Here is a 23,707-nt window from a genome sequence, read left to right as displayed (position 1 = left end):
TCTCTAAATTAGGAAATTAATTTGACTATGTCCTTTTTTTTTTCCCTCCCTTTATTAATGAAGGAAAAATTGATTAGCTTAGAATTATTTACTTTAATTTACTACAAGCATGCTTTATTATGACATAAAATAATGTGTATATGTGTGTGCGTGTGTGTATTTTTTCTTTTGTTTCTTTTGGGTTTTTTTTTTTTCACGCTGAGTTGTTACTATTATTTTTATTTTTAGAAATTTTATTGTTTAAAAAGTAGTCTCCTTTATCTGTCCTTCTTCTTCTTCTTCTTTGTTGACATTCTGTTTAATAATAGTGACTGGACACTTACAATGATGTAAACAGTATTCACTAACAGATCCTAAAATAATTCTAATAGTAATAACAATAATAAATAAGTTTTGTTTTTTGCTTCTGTGTGTCATTATTTACTTTTGAAGTCCTTCTTTATTTGTTGAGCCCATAATTAACATGTTGGGTGGATTTTGATTAATATAATCTTCAATTATATATTCAATATCCTTTGAATCTTCTTTTACTATTAATTCTTTTGTTTTCTATGTCATATAAAAAAAAAGGTTAGAGTCATGCATATAAAATTAGAATGTGCTCATGTAGTTTACAGTTTCATCAAATTTGGCTAAATATTCATTTAATTCTTTTATCGTTTCTTTAGCATCTTCCTGAAGGTCTACATTATTCATTCTATCCAACTTGTTTCTAATTAAAGTTATGTTGGTTAAATACATTTTGTATTTGAGCATTATAATAACTTACAATAATCCAAATGGAGTCGTTGATGGATTTAATCCTACAGCATACAAGATATCTAATGTATAGGATGTCTTTAATTTTGTACACAAGTTAATTGCATACTGAATAGCCTCTTTAGATACAAGTGAATTATCTACAGCTACAACAATACGAAACACATCATTTTTTGAATAACTAAGGAATAGATGAGGAAGAGTTATACAAGTGTAATAGAATAGAATGTAAAATAATACCTTGTCATTTTTATAATATTAAAGATTATAGAAGAAAAAAAAAGGAAAAGACGTGTATTATATGATATAATAGCCTAATATATAAATATTGCTGCATAATAATTTTTTTTTCAGTATTATTTTATGACTAAAGATAACGTGTATTATATCATCGTCATTACTAAACTGCAAAACGCAAAATAACAAACAAGGTAAATAGGACTAAATGACTTCTTTTTTTTTCTCTCTCTCTTTATAGTTAAAATAAGCATATACAAATGACTAATAATACCATTTTAATGAGTGGCCTGTTGAGGGGGGAAGTTGCTAAGTATAAATCATCTGAGTTTGTATTTATTCTTTTCGACCTTTTTTTATTTTTATTTTTTTTTCTTCTTCTTCTTCTTTAATCATATAAAATGTTCATTTACTTATTCTTCTTGACACTCATTCTCTCAGGTTTCTTAATATATATACATATATATATATATATACTCAACTCATGCTTATTAGTATACTAACTTGAGCCTATCAAAGTATGTTGGTATTTTCGTAGATTCATTATAACATGTGCTTCTAAATTAGCCAATAGAACGAACAAGTTCATTGGCTATCATTTATTACCTACTAACGAAGGTTCATTCGAAGAAGATATTGAAGATGGCTTAACAAGTTCAAACTTTGATTTAAGTGTCAATATAAATGAAGAAGATAGTCGAGCAGGTCTCAAAAATAAAGAAGAAATTCTGAGAATTATGAAAAAACAAAATGTGTCATTTGATGAAGCTAGACTTATTCGACAACAACGATTATTAAAAAAGAATGTAAGAACAAGGAAAATTATATTTACTTGTTTATGAAATTAACTTGAATTTACTCTAGGGGATTGACCCTGTTACCGGTTTACCCTTAGATCCTAAATTTGTTCAATTTTAAATTATGCAAAGCTTAAATAAGTAGTGACTTTCCATTAATTAATCCAAAAAAAAAAAAAAAAAAAAAAAAAAAAAAAAAAAATACATATTTCTTTTTCCCTTCTTTCTTTTAAAAAAAAAAATGTCTGTTGTTACTAAACCATGGTTTAAGAAATTTAAACCTATTCAAGAATGGCAATATTTAAAAATAAAAATGTAAAAGAAAAAAAAAGAGCATACTTGATTTTTTTTTTAAAAAAATAGTTTTTTTTTATAGCTGGTCAGATGAAGATCTCGATGTAGAAATTACAGAACTCTCATTTCGAATGTCAATTCAACAAGCTCTTCAAGCAATATTTGGGCAAATGGGGGCTTCTTGTTACATTAATATATTAGACTGGAATCAATATCGAAATGAAGGCATCATAAAAATTAAACAAAGGTAAACAGAAAAAATAAAATAAATCGTGATGTAAATCTTTATATTTAACTATTAAATAGTGAATTAACGACTGTTTGGTCTGCAATGTTACATCATCAATTCTTAATTGCAAATAAGGCTTGTACATTTGATATCATATCTTCTTCTGCTCATTTGATAAGTTTATTAGAGAAATAAAAAAGAAAAAAAAAGGCTTTCTTTTTTATTTAATTAGATATTTCTTCTTCTTCTTTTTTAATAGGTTCTTCCTCTTTTTTATCCTCTTGTTCTTCAGCAGTAGCAGCAGCAGCAGCAGCAGCTGATTCAGTATTTTCTTCTTCTTTTTTCACTTTTATACTATCAGATGCTTCCTCTTCTTCTTTTTGATTTCCTCTTCTTTTATATTCATCGTCTTTTTATCTTCTACTCCCTTTCCAAAATAGCGTTCAGAACATTTGGTTAATTGATATATCCACATCTCCATTTCCATAACTGATTTAGCCCTCAATACCCATTTGCCACTCAATCCGAATACTAAACTCTGATGCAAACCCATAGGTTCTAAGCAAACGTTATAATGAGCCACAAAGAGACTATGGGTTGGTTTCGCTGGGTAGGTTGCTTGTGATTGATATTCATGCAAGAAGCCAGCAGGTGTCAATACATACATGTATTCACGCCATCCCCAAAACGTTTTACGTTCGATACGAGAGGCCAATAAGGGTTCCAACAGACGGTGATGATATTGAAGATGGTCAAGGTTATGAAAGACAGGCGATAATAGACGATGTTGATATCGTTGAAAGAAGTCTTCCCAATCGCTAGAGACAGTATCTGTGACATGATAACATAATTGATGAAATTGTGAAAGACATTGTTCCTCAAGTGTTTGAGTTTCATCTTGTAAGCGTAAAACAGTTTCGTAGATTTTATTTTGATGATAATAGACCTTGATCATTTGTTTAACTACACCTAATAAGCAAAAGGGAAAAAAAAAAAAAAGTGTTACATGTATACACATATACATATTTATATTGTTTTCATTTGTCTATATTCATCTATTACCTGCATTCATGAGCCAGGGGTCTTGTTTCATGTGGCATTCATGAGGTTGCTCATCAAAGGCTCTTAACTGTTGCTCTAATTTATCTAATCGTCGATTCGCTTCACATTCAAGTTTTTTAAGGGTATGTGAGGATAAGCGATCATCAGTGCGTATGGACCGCATCATTTGACGTAAATCGCGTTTTATCTTTTGAAGGACAGGGATAGCCTCTTGTTTTAAAAAATGAGACAAGTCTGTATGTTGTTGGATACGATCTAGATGGTGTTGATACCATGCATGGCAAAGATGACGGATACCGCCCTTAAAGGAAGGATCAAAGTGAGTATCAAGTAATGGATGTGTGGTGAAGATATTGGCTTGATGTGGTGAAACAAAACGACGATCATATATCTTGGATATGTAACGCTCGATACTTGCTAAACGTTGAAAATGACGTAAAAGACGTGTTGTGAGTAAGTACCAGGCCTCTAGGCGCTCTAGCAACAATTGTACGGCCTCTAATGGTTGTACTGTAGTAGTCACCTCTTGTTGTTGTTGTTGTTGTTGTTGTTGTTGTTCTGACGGATTGGAAGATGATTTGCTTAAGGATAAAAAAAGCTTTTGAATAAAAGAAGGATCTAGAGGCGATGGTGGCGATGGTGATGGTGATGGTGTATCACATAAAGTGGTTGTAGGCGATAAAACCATGGAAGAAGGTAAATTGAACATGGAAAGTGAAGGAAATAGGCGCTTTACAGAAGAAGAAGGTATATCAGTAGGCGATTTATGAAGAGGATGGACAAGTGATGAACCATCATTTATCTTTAGCCACCGCTTCTTTGGTATGATATCATGGTAATTAGAAGAAGAAGAAATAAATGACATTATTAAAAAGGAAGAAGAAGAAGAAGAGAAGAGAGAAAAAGAAGGGGGGGAAAGGATAGTTATTATATACAAGCAAATGCACGTATAATAAATAATAATAAGAAATCGCTCTATTAAAATTTTATTTATTTTTATTCTTATTCTTTTTAGCACAATTTAAAATATTATTATTCGAGTAGTTTGACAAGTTCACCAGAAGCATGTAATCTATGAAGATCATCACATCCACCTATATGATGTTGTTTGATAAATATGTTAGGAACAGTCCATTGCTCTGTTTTTGCTAAGAGCTCTTCTTGTAGTAATCTCCCTAAACTGCCCAAGTCATCTAATTCAATACATTCGTAATGAATTTTTAACTTTTTGAGTAATTCCTTTGCATCATCACAATAGGGACAGTATGTTTTACTAAAGACCTATGAAAATAGCTTGACTTATATGTTCTAGAAAGAAACGCATCAGGTTATTTACCATCACTTTATTAGATTTGATGTAATCATCAATCATGTGTGATGCATTTTCTCTGCTGCTTTTTTTACTGCCACTTGCCATTTTGCTAAAATTAAAAAATAAAATAAAAAATAAAAAATAAAAAAAGACGACAAGCGTATTGTGAATAGCGGAGATAACAAACTTACTACTACTTGTACTTGTGTTGTTGTCGGGTTTTTTTTTATATATATTTGCATGAATATATTGATATAAACTACTACTACTACTACGACAAAGAATAAACTATTTGATAAGCAAAATAAGTATTCAGACTATAACGGTCTATTTTAGAATATATCTTTAGATCAAAGCGATTAATTTAAAATTATAACTGTTGTTAACTTTATTTAACATATAAATTTGGACTACTATCTTTAGATGAAAGCTATCATATCTATCCTATAGTGACAAAAAGAATAAAATAATTTTACATAGACTCCAGTTATCGTTATTATTTTATTTGATAGTTGTCAATAACTTATGGATTCCTCCACTCCAAACCTCCTTTTCATGTAGCAACAAAATATCCTTATTTTATGTCATACATGTTTTAAATAAATCTCCTTAAAATGTGTTATAAAGAAAATAATAAACTAACTAACTAACTAACTAACTAACTAACTAACTCTCGCTTCTTTTTTTTTCTTTTTTTTTCTTTTTTTAAGAAAAAAAAAAAAAAACTTTGCTCTATATTTATATTATACTACATTCAATTGTTATTAATGACTAAATCAAATTTGAATCTTGACATTGGACAATTACTCATGTGTGGCTTTGATGGTCTAGAGCCTCCGGATGCTTTTCTTGATCTTATCCGACACGAACATCTAGGCAATATCATTTTGTTTTCTCGTAATATCGCAAACCCCGTCCAAGTTCGTCAACTGACTCAAAGACTTCAACAAACTGCTTATGAAGCAGGCCATAAGCGACCCTTATTGATTGCTGTCGACCAAGAGAACGGGGTTGTAAGCCGTTTAGGTTCATCAGCTGGTACTTATCTTCCAGGAGGTATGGCCTTGGGTTCATTAGGTTCAACAAGTTCAGCTTACCAAGTGGCTTCAGCGACAGCAAGGGAATTACGGGCATTAGGTCTAAATTGGAATTTAGCACCTGTTCTGGATGTCAATAACAACCCTTTGAACCCTGTGATTGGGGTGAGATCCTATTCGGAGGACCCACATTGGGTGAGCCTATTAGGATTGGCCCAAGTCGAGGGATACCAACGTCATGGGGTCGTGGCGACCGTCAAGCATTTCCCAGGCCATGGAGACACAGCCACTGATTCTCATTTAGGTGTTCCTATTATCGATAAGACAATAGAAGAGCTAGATACGGTAGAGCTAATACCATTTCGTAAAGCCATTGAGGCTAAGGGCCATGCTCATCCTTCTTCAGTCATGGTAGCTCATATCCTTGTCCCTAGTTTAAGTGATCAACCTGCATCTATTTCAAGTTCGGTAGTGACTCGATTGCTGCGTGAAAGGATGGGATTTGAGGGTGTGGTGGTAACGGATTGTTTAGAAATGGATGCTATTAAAGACACTGTAGGAGTTGAACGTGGCGCGCTAATGGCGTTACAGGCAGGTAATGACATTGCCATCATCTCTCATACATTAGAGTTTCAACAGAAGGCCCTTGAAACTATAAAACAGGCTCTATCAGATAATTTATTGAATAAGGATGCAATACGTGCTTCATTAAAGCGAATAGCTAACTTGAAGGATCAATATTTGAGTTGGGAACAAGTGCTACTAGAGAAAGACCCAAGACTGGACATCATTGGATGTCAAAATCATGTTGATCTAAGTAAACGTCTTTATAAACAGGTACCTTCTATTGTCCGCAATAAAGCACAAGTTATACCCGTCCAGTTAGCTCCAACAGATAAAATTTTGTTTTTAGCGGCTAATGTGCCTTTAACGTTGGCAATCGATTCTGAACCTGAGCCGTTCAATTCTATGTATGAGTCAATCAGACGACGCCACCTCAATACGAATTATATCATCTTTAATGAAGACGATGAAGAAAATGACGATGCGATAAAGAAGAAAGCAATGGATGAAGCGAGCTTAGTGATTGTTGGTACAGCGAATGCAAATTTACATTCATTCCAGTCGAACATGGTTAAGTTAGCTGCGATGCATGCCAAACAACTCGTGGTGATAGCTGTTATCAATCCTTATGATTTATTAGCATTTGAAACTGAAGTGGATACATATGTTGTGACATATGAGTATACACCACCTGCTCATGAAGCTGCTATTCAGCTCATCTTTGGAGAAACACAGCCCATTCATAAACCACTACCTGTTACTATTACTCTTCAAGATGTAGTGGTAACGACAACAAAGATAACCGAATTCCGCTTTGGGAAAGAGGAATTAAGGGCAGCGTATGAACTTTGGAATGTTGTATTTACTGAATGGCCACTTGATTTTGAAAAGTTTTGTTTGGTATTATGTGGATTTCATGAACGATACCATGTAGCGATTTATGATGATGATGGTGATGGTGATGGGCGAAAAATGATTGGATTTGCAGCTACGCAACAAATTTCAGGTGTTGGTCAATTGGCCCTTTTGATGGTTCGACCCAATTATCGCCGTAAAGGGCTTGGTACTCAATTGAATGACTCTTGTTTAGATGTCTTTCGTCAAGCAGGCTGTCACAATGTTATGCTAGGCGCCACTTATCCACGTTTCTTCTGTGGTATTCCCGATCCACAATTCAATGATTTCTTTAAACATCGCGGATATACGCTAAGTCCCAACTTAGTATGGGACTTGATGAGTAAAGAGATTGAACACTATCAAATTTCACCGGAAATTAAAGAACGTCTACAGAACGTCACCTTTGAGACACTCAAAGGAAAAGATCAATTCGAAGAACTTTTAAATTTTCAAAAACGTTATTTTAGCTTTTGGGTCTCTACTTATGAACATCACGCTAGGTTAGGAGACTATCAGGACTTTTTAGTAGCACGAGATCTAGAGGGCCGTATTATTGGTAGTCTTATCTTGTACACCACTGGCCAATCGCATCCTAGCCGCACAGATCTTATTTGGACAGACCTATTTGGCTATGAGAGTGGCGGGCTCGCCTGTGTAGGTGTTTCGAAAGAATTGAGAGGTAAAGGGATTGGTATAGGTCTTGTTGCTCACGCAAACCAAGAATTAAAGCAACGCGGAGTCAAAAAAGCGATTGTAGACTGGGTTGATTTGGTTGATTTTTATAATCGTACAGGTTACCAGAAATGGAGAAGCTACAGACTTGCAGAAATAAAATAAATTGCTGTGTTTGTTCATGTCACACGTGTGAGGTTTATAATTATAAAACAAAAATTATCTCCTTTTTTTATTTTAATATATATTTTATTTGCCCTTTTTTTTATTTTTATTTTTTATTTTTATTTTTATTTTTTTTTTTATATATTCATTTATTTATTTATTTTATTTTATTTATTTTTTTTTTTTTTATTTAATAATAATGGCTCTGGCAGCCCATAATGAAACTAATGACTATTTCTTACACAAACCAATTCTTGATCATGCTAATCAACATGTCATTGAATTGTTAGAAGCATCTTACGAGAAATCTTGTCCTCAACCCATCAAGAATATCGATAACAAATTACCCCCAATACCACCACAACGATCCTTAACAACCTTACAAGATACCAGAAAAATAACAAACCCTACAGTCCTTACTCGAAACTCTACTATTATTCAACCAAATATGGAACTCAGTCAAGACCTTTCTAAAGAGCTTGCAGTGCGACAAAAGGCCTTTAAACGTCTTTCTCGACGACTTACAAAGTTCGAAGATGATGATGATAAGGTCTTATTTGGCACACGTATTTCAGAAGGGCATCAAAATTATGTTTTAATGTACAATATGTTGACAGGTATACGTATTGCAGTTGGACGAGTATCTGCAAAACCTGATAGGCCTTTAGTGGATGAAGATTTTTTAGCAGCACATAAATTAGCTTTTGATGTGTAAAAAAAAAAAAATGGCTACCTTAATTTATTTATTTTATTTTATTTTTTTTTTTTTCGTCTAATTTATGGTTTTTGTTTAGAACGGGTGATGAACTAACACCTGGAGCAAAATATGATTTCAAGTTTAAGGATTATGCACCTTGGGTTTTCCGTGCCTTGAGAGAAAGATTTGGAATTGATCCTGCTGATTATTTGGTATAAATATTATATAATGATATAATTACAATATCTGTTAACATATCTTCTTTTCTAGATTTCGTTAACAAGCAAATATATTTTATCAGAACTTGCTTCAGCTGGTAAAAGTGGAAGTTTTTTTTACTATTCAAGAGATTATCGATTTATTATCAAAACAATACATCATACAGAACATAAATTTATGAGAAAGATACTTAAGCAATATCACGATGTAAAGACAAAAAAGGAAGTTTGCTTTCTAAATAGTTCTAACTACTCTTTTTTTTCTCTCTCTCTCCCTCTCTCTTTCTTTCTCTATAGCATGTATGTTCAAATCCTGATACCTTGCTTTGTCGCTACTATGGCCTTCATCGTGTAAAGCTCCCTCATGGCCGTAAAATTCATTTTGTAGTCATGGGCAACGTTTTACCACCCAATAAAGATATTCATGCAACTTACGACCTTAAAGGTTCTACTCAAGGTCGTTTCTTACCCGAACAAGAACTCAAAAAGAACCCTTATGCGGTTCTTAAGGACCTCAATTGGCAACAACGTAATATGAAGTTACAACTAGGTCCTCGAAAACGTAAGCTTTTTGTGACTCAGTTGTTACGTGATGTCAAACTGTTAGTTCGTCTAAATATTATGGATTATAGTCTGATGGTTGGAATTCATGATATGTTACGAGGAAATAAAGATAATGTTCGAAATTCAATCTTACAAACATTCCAAGTAAAGTAGAGAAGCAAAAAAAAAAAAAAAAAAAAAAAAAAAAAAAAAAAAAAAAAAAAGAAAAAATAGCGTATGTAATTGCTAACATATATACCTATATAGCCTGATACTAAACTAGCTGAACGTCGTGCATCAATGATGAAACGTCGTGAAAGTAAAGCAATGGCATATCGTAAAGTGATTATGGAAGCTAATCCTGATCGATTGAATGCAGCAGAATTACCAGATACACCCTCTGAAGAGTAAGGCATTTATATTTTAATAAGCCTATTTTCTCTCTAAATTTTTCTTTCCTTTTTTTTTTTTTTTCTATAGACGTCGCAATTGTATATTTTATTCAAATGATGGTGGATTTCAAGCGACTGATGAAAAGGATCGACCTAGTCCTTCATTGTATTTTATAGGTATCATCGATATCTTGACACCTTACGATCTCAAGAAGAAATCTGAACATTTCTTTAAATCAATGACACAAGATAAACATAAAATTTCTGCAGTTAAGCCCAAAACATATGGTAATCGATTCATGGGATTTATTGCCACAAAAGCTTTGGAGCATAATGAAGATATACCACATGAATATCAAATAGATACTTGAAAATAAAAAAATAAAGTTGTTAATTATTTTATTAAACACGAGGGAATACACATATTAATTTAATCTTGTGTCTTATTTTTAATATATAATAGAAAACGTGCACGGGCCTGTATATGGGTACGTTTTTTTTTTTTTTTTTTGTAAAAAGAAAAAAAAAGCAATACAGCTATATATTAATTATTCAGTCTGATATATTTCTGAATATCACCTATTTCATATTTCTAAAGGTACATATACATACAATGTATGTAGTTACAAAATGTTAAAAAATATGACTGTATTATGAAAATGTATATATAGAAATATATTTGTTTGTGTATGTATTGAATCGCATCTAACACAAATATGATAATATATTGATTTACTATAAAATAAAGCTATATACTAAAGACTAAAAAAAGAAACTGTTGCTCAAATTCTTATTTGTATCGTAAAACTTAATATGCTTTTTACTGCTATAAAAAAAATAAGCTCGATTTTTATAATTATAAGGAATGTATACAATAAAATTATTATACTTTATTACAAGATTTACTTGTATTTATATTCTATAAACGGGTGAAACGCATATTTATAGATGAGCTCATTATATAATAGGTTATTAATATAGGACGCTTGCTTATTTATATAGGAAAACATATAAGGAAAAAAGATACGTAGATCAAATAAACTTTCTTTTTTTTTTTTTTTTTTATGTTTACATCTTCCAAAAATAAAACAAAGTAAAATTCAGGCATAATCTCAACATCGTTTTATTTGACAAAATGTCACTTTGGTCGAGTGTGAAATTATTATTTATTATTCTCTTTTATTTTATTTTATTTTATTTTATTTTATTTTATTTTATTTTTTGATCCTTTCTTTATCTTGTAATACATTCCTTATCCTATCTTCTTTTTTTTATTATTATTATTATTCTTTCTTTCTTTGCCTTCATTTATACAAAAATTCAAATATAATTCATGTCCAACATTCAGTCAATTACTAACTTATATCGTGTTGACACTACAAGTGGAAGCAATGCAGTTACAGTTACACAAACAGATTATATAACCTCAACTATTCTTGTACCTGAAGCTTCTTCTCCTACTGCCTCCCTTATTTTTACACCATCTAATAATAATATTCCTGTCTATACTGCTGATCAAAGTGTTTGGGATCAACGTCTCCATTATTATTTGCCTATTATTCTTGTCTTTGCGCTTATAGGCGTCATTACCATTCTCGGCTTTCTTATTTATTTTTTTTATCGTATCTATAGAATGACTTATCAAGCATATGGACGTCGTCAGTTATCATGGAATATGGATAGTCATTTTGAAACTAAAAAGCAAGCTAGTCCCATTACAACTCATTTTACTCACTTTATTCGTAAGTTCTATCCTATGTCTGTGACAGAGGATACTATAGAGACTCGTCAACGTGAGCCAATTCATTACGATACTACAGAGCCATCTGGCCTACTTGCAAAATTACTTTATAAACCTAAACAAAATAGGTTGCCTATCTTAGAGGCACCTGTACAAAATTTGGAATATCCTATCTCATCTACCTTTGTGCCTATTCAACCATCTTCATTGACGTTAGTACCTCGTTCTGAAATTTGGCAAGACCCTGCGCGTCGACGTGGAGTAGACGAAGTAGCCCTTTGGGAACAAAGAAAACAACAACAACAACAGCAGCAGCAGCAGCAGCAGCAAAGGCCTGCTATGTGGCGCTTTCAAGAATACCCTCAATCACCTGAAGAAAATACTCAGATGCAATATTTTAGTATTAAACATCATGGATCCAATCCTATCGAGACTACTAGCTTACGATCTTCAAGCACTATTAAGGATTTAGCAGAGCCTCAATATCTATATCGTTCCAATTCGATTCCTTATGGTCAACCTTCTTCTTCTACTGCCTATCAAGATCATCATAATGAAGATGGATATAACATGAATATCACAAATGGCAAATCTCCTATAAGTGATGTTCATAGAGCAAGGCAAATGCTTAGACATGGCCAAATGGAAAATAATAGTAGTCAATGGCTTCAATTTACTGGTAGCCGGAGTCTTTAATATAATAATACACTTTCTCTTTAAATTATTATAAACAAATGACAATGTGGGGAAGTAACACAGATGACGTTATTTGCTACCAAATTATGGGGGGAAGAGGAGGAGGAGGAGGAGGAGGAGAAAGAGAGAGAGAGAGGTTTCTTTTTTCTTTAAGTGGAAATTTTTATGTGTCACCTTTTTTAATAAATAAATAAATAAATAAACCCCCCCTAAATAGGCCATTACACTTTTCCTCGAAGGATTTTTTTTTTTCCTATATGTTCATTTGGTTATTCATACTTTTTTTTATTTACGCTATATCATGTCAACAAGTATATTACTCAAAAACAAAATCAATAGATACTATGACTCTTAAAGCCATGTATCATCATTTCTCTGAAGACAACATTTTCTTACGAACCAATCATTCATCTCTTATGCATTCATTCACCATTCAATCTCAATGGGGTATCACTTATCCACTTTCTGGAATAACCCAGGAGAAAGTTTTTGCATTACGTGCACAATCTAAGCATCCTTTCCTACTACGATTTAAAGAAGGTGACTTACAAATGCAACCAAAACTTGGATTGCTACCTAATGTTACAGATCGTCAAACGTTACTTGCCTTAGCTGAAATGAGTTACAATGCCTATACTGAGCTTGGTAATGATGGAGATTGGTATGAATTAGACACAAATTATAAAGTGGTTCGTATATTTATATACATATATGTATATATTTATTTATATACATATATGTATATATTTATTTATATACATATTTCGTTGATAATTTGTAATTTAGAATTCGACATTTGGATGGGAAACAGATGGATTAAGAGGTCATGTTTTTGGTAATGAAGATGATTCACATTTAATTATTAGCTTTAAGGGGACAAGCGTAGGATTGTTTTCTAAAATGCTTCCTTCTACTGGGAAAGATAAAATAAATGTAAACTACAAGGGGAAAAGGAAACAAACAAACAAAAAAAGTGTATCTTATCGATTTATATATATTTTAATAGGATAATATGCTCTTTTCTTGCTGTTGTGCTGAGGTAAATAAACGATGGGCACCTGTCTGTAATTGCAGCAATGAACCTTATCAATGTGATAGCCAATGTTTAGATAAAGCTTTAGTAGATACTGAACTATATTATGATTACGCAGCAGTAAGTTTACCAAAAAAAAAAAAAAAAAAAAAAAAAAAAAAAAAAGGAATATTGATAAATCTCATCTCATCTCATAAAAGAAAATATATATGGATGTCGCAAATAGATTTCCAGATGCCACAATTTGGCTTACAGGACACTCATTAGGTGGAGCGATTGCAGCATTATTAGGAGAGACATTTGGCGTTCCAGCTGTGGGTTTTCAAAGTCCTGGAGATCAATTAGCAGCACGAAGATTACATTTGCCTAGAGCACCTGGGGCAGCTGATATGCCTATTTGGCATTTTGGACATACAGCAGATCCTATCTTTATTGGTGTATGCACAGTAAATATCATAACCATGATTATAAATTCAAGGTTTTAGTATAGTATGAATAATGTAATTATGATTAGGGTCCTTGGAGCGGTTGTTATTATGGTGGATATGCAATGGAATCAAGATGTCATACAGGGAAAGTATGTGTTTGGGATACAGTGAAAGACCATGGATGGAGAGTGAATATAGCGAGTCATCGTATTGGAACTATCATTGAAAGTATTCTTAAAAAGCCTGAGGAGTTTCCTTTACCAGAATGTGTGATTGAAGAAGAAGACTGTGAGGATTGTGGATTATGGACATTTACAGACGGTCGTGATTTGTTATAGTACATTTATATTTATAAAATATGTATACATGTATAATATATATACCTGAATAACGTGTTATTTACAAATATTATCCAACATTAATATATAATAGAATAAATAGAATAAGAGTTTTTTTTTATATACAAAAAAAAAATGGGTATAAATAATCTCATTAAGTTATACCCTAACAATTTAAAATAGGGGTAGATCATGATATCAAAAATAAGGAAACCAGAAAACTTCTTAATACAGTGGCTATTATGGCATTACTCTGAAGACGATGTTCGATTTTTTTTTTTATCGTAGCATCGTTGCTAGTCTCTGCTTTAAAGATTTTTTATTTTGCCTTATTTTCTTTAGATGAAATACAATATTATATGCTTTAACTTGATTAACTTGCCATACCATACATTAATTCCTAGTACATATCTTTTTATTTTTTTTTTATTTTTTTTTTTTTTTTAGGTTTGTTGTCTTCATTTTATAACAATTAAAAATCAGGGTAATACAGCATATTGAAGATGCATAGTATACTTATAAAAGCCACAAAATATTGAAAGATTCATATGTCATTTAATGAGTTATAGTACCAACTAATATTATTGAATACAACTATAAACTAATGTGAACGTGTATGAGTGTGCTTTAAGATGTTAATTGTAATTACAGATTAAACCCCCCTAAACACATGTAATGAGCTGTAGTTAATCATGAATACAATAATATACGACTGTGAAAAAAAAAAGTGATATAATTATACAACACTATCGGAAGATTATTTTATGAGCATATTTACTTCAATATTATTACATTACCAATACTATACTGCTATTTTCAATACAAACACATAATAAACTTTTTGGTTGTTCAAGTAATGAAATATACATATATGATGATGTCACCAAAAAGGTCTATAGGTCACGTGACTAATTTTTTAATTCGAATCGGACATATAATTTACAAACTAAAAGTTCACAACACAAGCTCTAGTAGCTCAGTTGGTTAGAGCGTCGTGCTTATATTCACAAAATATACCTAAGTCACGCGAAGATCGCGAGTTCGATCCTCGCCTAGAGCATTCATTTTTTATTTTTTTATTAATTTTATTTTTTTTTTTTTTTTTTTTTTTTTTGCTTTATGTGCGTAAGATATTAATGACAACCAAATATATGAATACTGCTTCTTCCAAATTAACAAAGTAAAAGCATGATGAGGTTGGTCTAGTTTATAGTTTTTTTATTAACTGCTATTGCGTAACAAGACAACTTGGATATAACATTATAATGTAAAATAAGAAGTTCTGTAAATCTCCCTCTCTTCTCTCTCATTTTTTTAAGAAAAAAGAAATGAATTAATAAACAACAAAAGTATAATCTATGTAACTATTAGCATTTGTTATTTTCTATAATAACTAACTGGAACTGTAGCTTTTTTTTTTCTTCATAAGGAGCATGACATAACTATTTATTAAAAGATGGAATACCAATTATGTACAGCGCTTCAATGAACTATATTAATAATAATTCCATATTTTCATTTTCTGTATTATTATTTACTAATCTGTTTATATTTGTTATTCTTTTGCATATTTTGAATAAATACTACCTTACATAATAATACATGCGCTAATATATTTACACTTGGGATAGATTATCAATAACTGAAAAAGAAAAAAAAAGAAAATAGAAAAAGAATAGAACAAGATGCTATATTATGATGCTTCACAAATAATACTAACATATAATACAGTAAAAAGAAACTATAGGAAAACACACACACACAAATTACATATTCTAAAAATGTTTTCATCATTTATATGTTTCATAAGATAAATTACTATCATTAATACAGAAATTATAGATGTGCTTTGAAACCTTGTTCTTTCTTTCCTTTTGTTGCTTTTACTAATAATTACCATCTGATCTCTTGATTACAGATATTTGTAACTGTTATCACATTATTATTTGTACATTTAAGCAGAGCATATATGTATATATATTGGAATATTCTCAATAGATTTGCTATGTTTTTTTTTTAAAGATATAAATGTCATAACTTTATGCTAACAAGAGATTTTCATTTTGTGTTAGTGATCAGTAGGAGTAATAATAAGGCTTTAATCGGTGCCAAATGATGATAGCTTGACGTAAAATAAAATAAGAACTTGCTTGCTCAATCATCATTCCATAAAAATAGTTAAAAAAAAAATTAGCAAGTTGGAAGGGGTTGTTATTTTTTTTTTTTTTTATTTTTGTATATGAAAATAAACCAATAAGCCCTTTTTTCAGTTTATATTTCTTCACAGCAACAACCAAGACATGCATTTTTTATTAATATAGCTCACATAATTTATGTATCTATTTTTTATATGTCAGCAGAAAATAATGGGAAAAAGCGCAAAGACATAATTGTTGATAACAGTCAATCACCGATATCAATAAAAAAGCAACAAAAAAACACACTACAACAACAGCAACAGCAACAACAGTATTCTTCAAAAAGCACTACTAGTGGTAGTAAAGATGATCATCAACGATTAGTAATAATCAATAACTGTCCAGTGTGTAATCAAGTATTACAGGATCTTTCATTATTAGAATCAAGTTCACACGTTGGTGCATGTTTAAATGACATGATGAAAGATGATGATGATGATGACTTTGACGATCAAATAAGTGATGTACTTGACAAAAATGAGATTATAAATGATCAGATAATGAAACAGAAGACAACTCCAATAAACACTTCACTTTACGCTACACCATCATTAACAGCAATACGAAATGATGAATCTATTTTTGCTAAAACACACTTCTCCATCACTAATAATAAGGATACACGTTTAATGACTGTGCCCCATTATAAACGAATCGCTGATACAAATCTTGTTGTGGATGCCTTTTCTTACGGAGATATAGCCAACTGTGAGGGTTATTTACTTTCCCATTTTCATAGTGACCACTACGCTGGCATTGATGCTAACTGGACACATGGCCCCATTTACTGTTCTCAAATTACAGCTCAGCTCTTAATAAATAAGTTGGGTGTTGTTGAGGACTTTATCAACCCTTTACCTGTTAATAAACCGTATTCATTATCATCAAGCCCTAATAGGACTATAACATTAATAGATGCAAATCATTGTCCTGGATCAGTTATGTTTTTAATTGATGTTATTGATGGAAAGCGATACTTACATACGGGCGATTTTCGTGCCAGCCCTAGAATGTGCTTAGATTTGATGGGAAAAGAAATCGATATTTTGTATTTAGACACGACTTATTTGAATCCTATGTATTCGTTCCCCTCGCAGATATCATGCATAAGAGCTGCCTGTGAGATAGCAAAGAATCATAAGATTTTACTTGAAAGGAATAATAAAAGTAGTGATAAGAAAGGGCGTTTATTAGTGGTTGTAGGAACCTATACACTAGGAAAAGAGCATATCTTTATAGGTATATAATACTTACTTATTAAACAATATATATATACATACATATAATTAACATATAATTAACATATATATATACATGTATATAAATATATATATGTATATTTTTAGAAATTGCAAAGGCATTAAATAGTAAAATATTTGTAACAGATGAAAAGAGGAAAATTTTAAATTGTTTTAAAGATAGACAGCTTGATGAAATGTTAACAGATCAAATAAAAGAAGCACAAGTACATGTGATTCCATTATGGCATATTGTACCTAAAGTAAATATATTATTATGTATCATAAACCATATACATAAAACTCATTCTCTTTTTAATGCATATCATATTTAGAATCTTGAGGCTTATTTTAATAGCCTAAAGCCTGCATTTACAGAAATGATCGCATTCAAACCAACAGGATGGACCTTCAAAGGTAATGAAAGATCGCAGCAGTACAAGTCACTTGAATCTATCATCAGCGAACGTCCCGATGATTTGATTAGTAGTAAGATGTTGTTAAAGGCTAGCTACGATACATTTTGCATCAAAATTTATGATATACCTTACTCTGAACATTCAAGTTTTCGAGAACTTGCAGTCTTTATTGCTAGTCTTGATATACGTCATATCATTCCTACTGTCAATGCTGATAATGAAGAAAATCGATTCAAAATGCTACAATTACTTGAAAGCTGGATTCAAGATAAGCAAAATATAAATAAGGATGGTAAAAATAAAATATTCGATTATCCCTCTCTAGATTATTGGTAATATAAGAAGAAGAAGATATACATATATATTCCTAATTTATTGTATAAATATGTAATGATATGCTTTATACATCTCGGTCTCGATTGAAAAAAAAAATGAATTCCATTTATTACATATTTTGAATACTGATATGTTGAAACATTCTAAATAAAAAATAACAGTGAACCTTCCGAAACACAATATACTAACTAAAACTAAGCATGAATAAAACAATCCTTTATTATTCCTTCCATCTATTATTTTGATGTTAACATGTATTTAAATAGAATAGAATAGAATAAAATAAAAGATGAAAAAGAAGCTCAGTATCATGTTGAAGATAAAAGACAGAAAAGGAAGATGTAGTTACCTTAAACATCATCAAAATAAGAGGCATTGATATGCAAATAAATTTGAATATTGTTGGCTGCGTTATCTATCTAGTGACATTATTAATGTTCTGTTATCAGCAAAAAAAAAGTCACGTCAAATTAATTGAAACTTTCAATCAAAGAAACCAAAAAAAAAAGGAAAGTATCAAATTAAAGCATCTTAAAAGGGAAAAACCATAATCTTAATAGATATAACAACTCTTTATTAATAAAAGCCACTATACAAGTTTTGTTGTGAAAGCAAGAGTTACAGACTAAGACTGAAGGTAATGCTAAACCATTCCTATTCAGGATTGCCCAGATTGAATTAGATAGCATACGTTTTCGAGTGCATTCGTCTCAGTCAGATTATTATAGTTGCACGATCTTTTGTTACACTACAATCTTTATTTTATTTCTTTGTAAAATTGATATAAAGAAGAAGCTTAGGATATAGTAGAATGATATGATAGACATTTACATATATTACTTTTCCTGAAAAAGTACAAGTAGATGTTATGTCTGATGAGATAACACATATTGACTAAAGATAGAAACATATTTATTAGGATCACATGAGAAGGTGGTGGCCTGTGCCACGTTATGTTTGATCATGATGTTTATTATAAAATAAAGTCTATTGTGTGTGTATACACACCGTTATACAATAAATAAAAAAGGAGTAAGATACAAAAAAAAAAAAAAAAAGGACAAACTAATCTATAAATGGCCATTATATAAAAAAAAAAGACTTTCTTTTCCTTTCAACTCTACTTCCACCTTTATTTTATCTATTTTTCATTTAATGTATTCTACAAAACAACAACAGCATTTTATTAATATCGACACTAGTAATAGGTCAGAACATCATCGAGCAAATAGTAGTGGCTTTCAACAGCAGTCGCCTTTGTCAACATCACCTTATCATACAACAACAACTTTTGGTCCAATGGCCATTCATCCTTCTTCTACCTTTGGAACAACAACGGCAACTACAACAGATGTTGCAAACTGGTTTAGTACAAGTATTGAATCTACAACTTCTTCATTTGGACAATCTTCTGTATTTGGTGCAAATCCTACCCCTACTCCTACTTCTAATACTACTCCTACTACTACTACTAATAATAATAAGAATACTCAGGATTTAATTATGACACCTTCAAATTCAACAGGACATTTAATTGAGGGCTTCCCCAATAATGAACTTAATAATGATATCAATAACCAAAAAAAGTATATAAATTAACTAAAGGTAAAAAAAGAGGGAAAGTGTAATCATAGCTAATTTTTTTTGCTTGTTTATAATATACTAGTCATCAAGAGATGTTTGAAAAAAGAAGACGAAGGAGAGAGTCGCATAACGCAGTAGAAAGAAGAAGAAGAGATAATATAAACGAAAGAATTTATGGTATCTATTTTAAATATAATACATACATATATTTATATATAAATCGTGTCATAATCTCACATATATAAAAAGAGCTTTCAACATTATTACCAGATCATTTAATCGATTCTGTTCCAGCAAGTTCAAATGTAATGTCTATTGCACCTGGGCAATCAGGTACAAATGCAAAACCTATTAATAAAGGCACAATCTTGAAATTATCAGTAGATCACATTAAAGAGCTAAGAGAGGAAATATCGGGTTATAAAAATCGAATCTTAGAACTCGAGAGTTTAATTGACATGGCAAAGAAAGATCACCATCCATTAACATCAACAAAAATAAAACATGAACGTATTGGATCTATACAATTTCAACAGCAATTTGGCAAATTACATATTACTGGAAGCGAAAAATAAGGATAATACAGTTTGATTATAACAAAATATATGACACTGTTCTATATACATCTATCTATATCACATGACCCACACTTTTTGCATTGTTGTACATTCATAGATAATCGTTTATGTTATGCAAAAAAAAAAAAAAAATAATAATAATAGATTTAACAATATATAGGCATCATATTATACTATTAATAAAATGGTATTTATCCAAGCTTATTAAGAATATATATTATGCATTAAGCATATACATATACATATATTTACCATGCCAATAGAATAATATAGTCATCTTTAAGTTAACATTTACTACACTACTTTTTCTTTGTCATAATAATATGTTACGAGTCTTGCAGTCCATAATACTATGATATATAGAAAGGTATTATTCAATAGTTTAATCATGGACTCACTTAATATTCTTTTATACTTGACGCAAAGCAAAGCAAAACTAAAAGTAATGATAATAGTTAATTTCATGTTGAGATAACATGGAAAATGTACATACAATATGCACTTGAAAACAAGAATAGGCTTTACAATATTTTTCCACAAATAAAGCTTTTTATATCCAGTCACATTATTACCATATAAATAATATTCATACTGCTAGCAATTAATATGAAACAAGTATTTCTATATTACATTTGAAAATAGAGTTGATATATTGTAAAAAAAAAAGAAAAAAAAAAAAATACAGAAATTTCGACACTCTGACTTTAATCTGAGATTAAGAAATTTTATTCATCCTTTCATCATTCAACATGACTATCAAATACAACGATATATGAAGCGCTGCAAACTCAATCATTACAACAATGCAAAATAAAAAAATAAATAAATAAATTCGGACTACAACTTATTATTAGAACAGGAAAAAAAAAAGTAATAATAATTCATCATTAATAGTTGATAATGATGTTTGATACACGTCATTTTATATATACAATGTAATGTAAATTAATAGTAGTAACAGAAGCAGCAAGTAGTCCTTTTTTTTTTAAAAAAAAAAATAAAATAAAATAAATAAATAACCTTTTTTTTTGAGCGGAGCCAAAGATTTGAATGATGACAGCTCACATGAAATTATCAATAAAAAGAGTTTCTATAGTAATTATATAAATAAAGAAGAAAATAGGACATACACTATGAGCTAATAATAAACATGTATAATAAGTGTAATCATTATATCTGAAATGATATAAAGAAAATCAGAGAAATGGTTAAAAAAAAAAATTACCAAAAATGGTAATTTCTTTAATGGTAACTATGAAGAAAAACAAATGACCGAAAATAATGCAATATGAAATCAAGGTTTTCTTTTTTTTAATAAGAGAGAAAAGACAAGAAAGAGTCTTATAAAAAATATTAAACTTTTTTTTGTATCTCTTTCTCACTTCATTTTTTTTTAATTATTATATTGCTTTATTATGTCAATTCAACAAAAGAAAGCCTTACCACCTACACCATCTACAAGTACAAAATATACAAATGTAAATAATGCTATTCAATCTTTGTTGGATGATACCAGTTATGATACATTAACAGAAAGAGAAAAGAAATGGTACAATGATCTTTCAAATTGTCATAAAGCGTTAGAACAAAAAGATGTAAAGAAACAAACAAACAAATAAATAAATAAATAATAAAAAAAAAAGGTTTATTCATTTAATAATCAATTTATATAGTCCACTATAAATAATTTAAAAATGTTGGTCATGGAATGGAAAAAAAAGGCAGCAGAATATGAAAGCTCATTCAAAGAAGTTCAACGAAAATTAAAAGGTATTTAGTATCATGTACTTTTTTATTTATTTATTTTACTAAGTGTTAAAAAATAGACCGTGAAAGATTCTTAATAAATCAACATAAAGCAGAAATAGAGGCATTAACGAAAATACAAGTAGATCAAGCAAATGAAAATCTCGAAATGCTATTACGGTTAGAAAATGAGAATCGATTACTGAAATTAAAATTAGATGATAATAATAATGAAGGGCAGCAGCAGCCGCAGCAACAGCAACCACCACAGCCACAGCCACAGCCACAGCCACAGCCACAGCCACAACAACAACAACAACAACAACAACAACAACAACAGACTAAATTTAGCTCTTCAACAGCTCAATTGTGTAACGAAGCAGAAGTAAGTTCTATTACCTAAACTCTTCTCCTCTTAAGGATTATTTAATTTTAATTCTCACTCAAATATTATCATTTATTTATATATTCATTAGATTGCAAATAAAACAGTAAACGAAACTATTATTTCAAATAAAGAGACTTCAGATGATTTAATACAAAGAATCCATGTATGAATCCATTATATATACATATATAAATATATATGATATGCTTATTGTTATTATTATAGGAAATGGTAACTGATATGGAAGGCACATTACAAGGTTTACAAGCAATTCAACAAGATGTAACCATAGAACCAGCACTCATATCTGATCTGTCATCAGAAGAATCAAATGATGAAGATGACTATGATTTTGAAAATGATGAAATTGTACTGACAAAAAAGAAACATGCTTATCCAAATTTCCTCTTTCCCAGAAAATCTCTAAGAAAAAGAACTCAATCTCTAAATACAAATAATTGGATTCAAAGGAAGCCAATAAGAGCCTCTTCTTTATTATCATCTTATTAAAGAAGAATCGTATTCCCATAACAAATCTCTATTTATGTAATAATAAAGACTGGAACTTTTAACATCTTGTATACCCCACATTGCTATCTGACTTTAAATTATTTAGAAAAAAAAAAAAAGGGGTTAATGATATAAAAAATCTACTTGTGGATTCTTTTCCATTTAACATTACAGCAGCCTTTGTCATTTAAATCATGTCCTTTTGACTTTCAAAGTTTATGACCATTCACGAATGATTCTGTGTATTTAACACAAACAAGTTATCTTTTGTTTAGTATTATTAGTGTACAAAGTGGCTTAAAAATAAAAATATAAAAAGCTGAAACATTAAATCTTGATATTATAAAATCTATGAAGCTCTGAATCTCGTATTTATTTATTTATTTATTATTTTATAACATAGAGATTTTGCTCATTTTTTCTTATGAACGCGTTAGAACTCTAATTTGAGAGCATTAGGAAGGTAAAAGGGTAATAGCCTGTTAATACATTCGTTTTATTGGAACCACGTTGTTAAGTAATTGAAAGTCTTTGCTTATTAAAATCACACCATTTCCAATAGGATAAATTATATTAAAGCATAATACTTAAATATCACT

The 23,707-nt window shown here is 30.4% G+C and overlaps 13 protein-coding genes and 1 non-coding gene across 14 annotated transcripts; 10 read left to right on the top strand and 4 right to left on the bottom strand.

Moving 5' to 3' along the window:
• Window positions 1-78: 78 nt before the first annotated feature.
• Window positions 79-1,179, bottom strand: BX663DRAFT_499567 (uncharacterized protein). Its single transcript, XM_051526202.1, has 4 exons — window positions 1,000-1,179; window positions 770-940; window positions 616-712; window positions 79-549 (listed from the first exon to the last, which is right to left on the bottom strand). Exons 1-4 carry the CDS (start codon window positions 1,005-1,007, stop codon window positions 421-423), a joined length of 405 nt encoding a protein of 134 aa, XP_051385379.1. The 5' UTR covers window positions 1,008-1,179; the 3' UTR covers window positions 79-420.
• Window positions 1,180-1,294: 115 nt separating this feature from the next.
• Window positions 1,295-1,995, top strand: BX663DRAFT_499565 (uncharacterized protein). The gene is made up of 3 exons (XM_051526201.1): window positions 1,295-1,437; window positions 1,516-1,802; window positions 1,861-1,995. Exons 1-3 carry the CDS (start codon window positions 1,398-1,400, stop codon window positions 1,912-1,914), a joined length of 381 nt encoding a protein of 126 aa, XP_051385378.1. The 5' UTR covers window positions 1,295-1,397; the 3' UTR covers window positions 1,915-1,995.
• Window positions 1,996-2,004: 9 nt separating this feature from the next.
• BX663DRAFT_280522 (uncharacterized protein) lies at window positions 2,005-2,939 on the top strand. The gene is made up of 3 exons (XM_051521984.1): window positions 2,005-2,108; window positions 2,170-2,334; window positions 2,394-2,939. Exons 1-3 carry the CDS (start codon window positions 2,035-2,037, stop codon window positions 2,509-2,511), a joined length of 357 nt encoding a protein of 118 aa, XP_051385377.1. The 5' UTR covers window positions 2,005-2,034; the 3' UTR covers window positions 2,512-2,939.
• Window positions 2,915-4,566, bottom strand: BX663DRAFT_280606 (uncharacterized protein). Its single transcript, XM_051521985.1, has one exon. The coding sequence runs from the start codon at window positions 4,241-4,243 to the stop codon at window positions 3,368-3,370; it is 876 nt and encodes a 291-aa protein (XP_051385376.1). The 5' UTR covers window positions 4,244-4,566; the 3' UTR covers window positions 2,915-3,367.
• On the bottom strand, window positions 4,394-4,823 carry BX663DRAFT_499560 (glutaredoxin-C1). The gene is made up of 2 exons (XM_051526200.1): window positions 4,715-4,823; window positions 4,394-4,659 (listed from the first exon to the last, which is right to left on the bottom strand). Exons 1-2 carry the CDS (start codon window positions 4,793-4,795, stop codon window positions 4,411-4,413), a joined length of 330 nt encoding a protein of 109 aa, XP_051385375.1. The 5' UTR covers window positions 4,796-4,823; the 3' UTR covers window positions 4,394-4,410.
• Window positions 4,824-5,499: 676 nt separating this feature from the next.
• On the top strand, window positions 5,500-8,025 carry BX663DRAFT_429461 (glycoside hydrolase superfamily; the record flags this gene model as incomplete). Its single annotated transcript, XM_051522733.1, has 1 exon — window positions 5,500-8,025. The coding sequence occupies one exon, from the start codon at window positions 5,500-5,502 to the stop codon at window positions 8,023-8,025; it is 2,526 nt and encodes an 841-aa protein (XP_051385374.1).
• Window positions 8,026-8,203: 178 nt separating this feature from the next.
• On the top strand, window positions 8,204-10,304 carry BX663DRAFT_499557 (SAICAR synthase-like protein). The gene is made up of 6 exons (XM_051526199.1): window positions 8,204-8,736; window positions 8,820-8,934; window positions 8,993-9,148; window positions 9,238-9,648; window positions 9,751-9,890; window positions 9,964-10,304. The coding sequence occupies exons 1-6, from the start codon at window positions 8,225-8,227 to the stop codon at window positions 10,244-10,246; spliced, it is 1,617 nt and encodes a 538-aa protein (XP_051385373.1). The 5' UTR covers window positions 8,204-8,224; the 3' UTR covers window positions 10,247-10,304.
• A 904-nt stretch (window positions 10,305-11,208) lies between these two features.
• On the top strand, window positions 11,209-12,312 carry BX663DRAFT_483908 (uncharacterized protein; the record flags this gene model as incomplete). Its single annotated transcript, XM_051524523.1, has 1 exon — window positions 11,209-12,312. The coding sequence occupies one exon, from the start codon at window positions 11,209-11,211 to the stop codon at window positions 12,310-12,312; it is 1,104 nt and encodes a 367-aa protein (XP_051385372.1).
• Window positions 12,313-12,474: 162 nt separating this feature from the next.
• Window positions 12,475-14,268, top strand: BX663DRAFT_499553 (Alpha/Beta hydrolase protein). The gene is made up of 5 exons (XM_051526198.1): window positions 12,475-13,001; window positions 13,099-13,245; window positions 13,319-13,465; window positions 13,546-13,791; window positions 13,860-14,268. Exons 1-5 carry the CDS (start codon window positions 12,570-12,572, stop codon window positions 14,109-14,111), a joined length of 1,224 nt encoding a protein of 407 aa, XP_051385371.1. The 5' UTR covers window positions 12,475-12,569; the 3' UTR covers window positions 14,112-14,268.
• An 808-nt stretch (window positions 14,269-15,076) lies between these two features.
• On the top strand, window positions 15,077-15,171 carry BX663DRAFT_t44. The gene has a single exon. It is a non-coding gene; the product is annotated as a tRNA-Ile (tRNA).
• A 1,161-nt stretch (window positions 15,172-16,332) lies between these two features.
• Window positions 16,333-18,772, top strand: BX663DRAFT_499549 (beta-lactamase-like protein). Its single transcript, XM_051526197.1, has 4 exons — window positions 16,333-17,548; window positions 17,656-17,810; window positions 17,883-18,535; window positions 18,652-18,772. Exons 1-3 carry the CDS (start codon window positions 16,462-16,464, stop codon window positions 18,300-18,302), a joined length of 1,662 nt encoding a protein of 553 aa, XP_051385370.1. The 5' UTR covers window positions 16,333-16,461; the 3' UTR covers window positions 18,303-18,535; window positions 18,652-18,772.
• A 572-nt stretch (window positions 18,773-19,344) lies between these two features.
• Window positions 19,345-20,621, top strand: BX663DRAFT_499547 (helix-loop-helix DNA-binding domain-containing protein). Its single transcript, XM_051526196.1, has 3 exons — window positions 19,345-19,888; window positions 19,969-20,063; window positions 20,136-20,621. The coding sequence occupies exons 1-3, from the start codon at window positions 19,458-19,460 to the stop codon at window positions 20,459-20,461; spliced, it is 852 nt and encodes a 283-aa protein (XP_051385369.1). The 5' UTR covers window positions 19,345-19,457; the 3' UTR covers window positions 20,462-20,621.
• A 23-nt stretch (window positions 20,622-20,644) lies between these two features.
• On the bottom strand, window positions 20,645-21,139 carry BX663DRAFT_499542 (uncharacterized protein). The gene has a single exon (XM_051526195.1). It carries the CDS (start codon window positions 20,927-20,929, stop codon window positions 20,759-20,761), a length of 171 nt encoding a protein of 56 aa, XP_051385368.1. The 5' UTR covers window positions 20,930-21,139; the 3' UTR covers window positions 20,645-20,758.
• Window positions 21,140-21,835: 696 nt separating this feature from the next.
• On the top strand, window positions 21,836-22,335 carry BX663DRAFT_280382 (uncharacterized protein). The gene is made up of 2 exons (XM_051521983.1): window positions 21,836-22,059; window positions 22,138-22,335. The coding sequence occupies exons 1-2, from the start codon at window positions 21,880-21,882 to the stop codon at window positions 22,240-22,242; spliced, it is 285 nt and encodes a 94-aa protein (XP_051385367.1). The 5' UTR covers window positions 21,836-21,879; the 3' UTR covers window positions 22,243-22,335.
• The last annotated feature ends 1,372 nt before the right edge of the window (window positions 22,336-23,707 follow it).

This window comes from Cokeromyces recurvatus (genome assembly GCF_025118155.1).
Source record: "Cokeromyces recurvatus strain NRRL 2243 chromosome Unknown BX663scaffold_5, whole genome shotgun sequence".
In the NCBI taxonomy this organism is placed as follows: Eukaryota; Fungi; Mucoromycota; class Mucoromycetes; order Mucorales; family Mucoraceae; genus Cokeromyces; species Cokeromyces recurvatus.
The sequence above is the reverse complement of the archived record's forward strand: the minus strand, read 5'-3'. Positions and strand labels throughout refer to the sequence as shown.